The 795-nt window shown below is 69.6% G+C and overlaps 1 protein-coding gene across 1 annotated transcript in view; it reads right to left on the minus strand.

Annotated features, from left to right (window-relative positions):
• The window catches only part of LOC105516029 (membralin-like), a 7,256-nt gene extending 6,468 nt beyond the window's left edge, over positions 1–788 (minus strand). Inside the window, exons 1-3 of the mRNA XM_011948035.1 lie at positions 622–788; positions 337–436; positions 5–176 (exon numbers count right to left, since the gene is read on the minus strand). Of these exons, the coding sequence (XP_011803425.1) occupies positions 5–176; positions 337–436; positions 622–752 (403 nt within the window). The 5' untranslated portion in view covers positions 753–788. The remainder of the gene's footprint in view (positions 1–4; positions 177–336; positions 437–621) is intronic.
• Between the last annotated feature and the right edge of the window lie 7 nt (positions 789–795).

Genomic DNA, 795 nt, shown 5'->3' on the forward strand with positions numbered 1-795 from the left:
TGGCTGGCAGAGTCCGGGGCGGTAGCCGGGGCGCCCGAGTTGTTGTTCATGTCGTCGGGCAGCGCCGTGGGGGTCCCGGGGCCCAGTGGCGGTGCCTGCAGCAGCATCTCCTGGATGCGGACCTGCTGCAGGATGGCGGGCAGCTCGTAGTGGTGGAAGAAGTAGATCATGGAATGCTGCGGGAGGACGGGCGGGAGTCAAGACGGGCCGCCGCTGCTCCGCCCAGCCACTGCTCCCAGAGGGCAGCCCACCCCGCAGGGCTTCTTCCCGGGCTGCGGCCTCTCCGGCTCGGAAAGGCACAGCTGGCCCGCCCCCTGCTTGCCGCCTGGGCCTCACCTGGATGAAGAGCCAGGAGGTGACCAGGGCCAGGCTGCTGTACTGCCCATTGAAGCGGTAGTGGTAGGCATAGAAGGCGAAGTGGTAGAGATAGAAGAACCTGCGGGGCGGGGTGTGAGGGCGTCGGGGCTGCCCCGCCCCACCGCAGGTCCCACCCCGCCAGGCCACGCCCCTGGGGTTCCCGCTTGGCACAGCCCCCGGCCCCTCCTCCAACACCCTCCCTCCATCAGCCCCCGACCCCTGCCCACCAGCTCCCTCTCCATGCTGCCCCCGCGCCGCGCTCACCGCAGCCAGTGCCGCTTGCTGGTGCTGGTGTGGCAGCAGATGGCGTCGTACTGGTCCGCGAGCCACACTATGAGGATGATGTAGAAGGCGGTGGTGGTGTCGTTGAAGAACTCGGACATGATGGCCTCCATCCCTGCGGGGAGAGGCGGCGCCGGTTGGAGCGGGCGGGGCGGG

Source organism: Colobus angolensis, unplaced genomic scaffold (assembly GCF_000951035.1).
Source record: "Colobus angolensis palliatus isolate OR3802 unplaced genomic scaffold, Cang.pa_1.0 Scaffold2725, whole genome shotgun sequence".
In the NCBI taxonomy this organism is placed as follows: Eukaryota; Metazoa; Chordata; class Mammalia; order Primates; family Cercopithecidae; genus Colobus; species Colobus angolensis.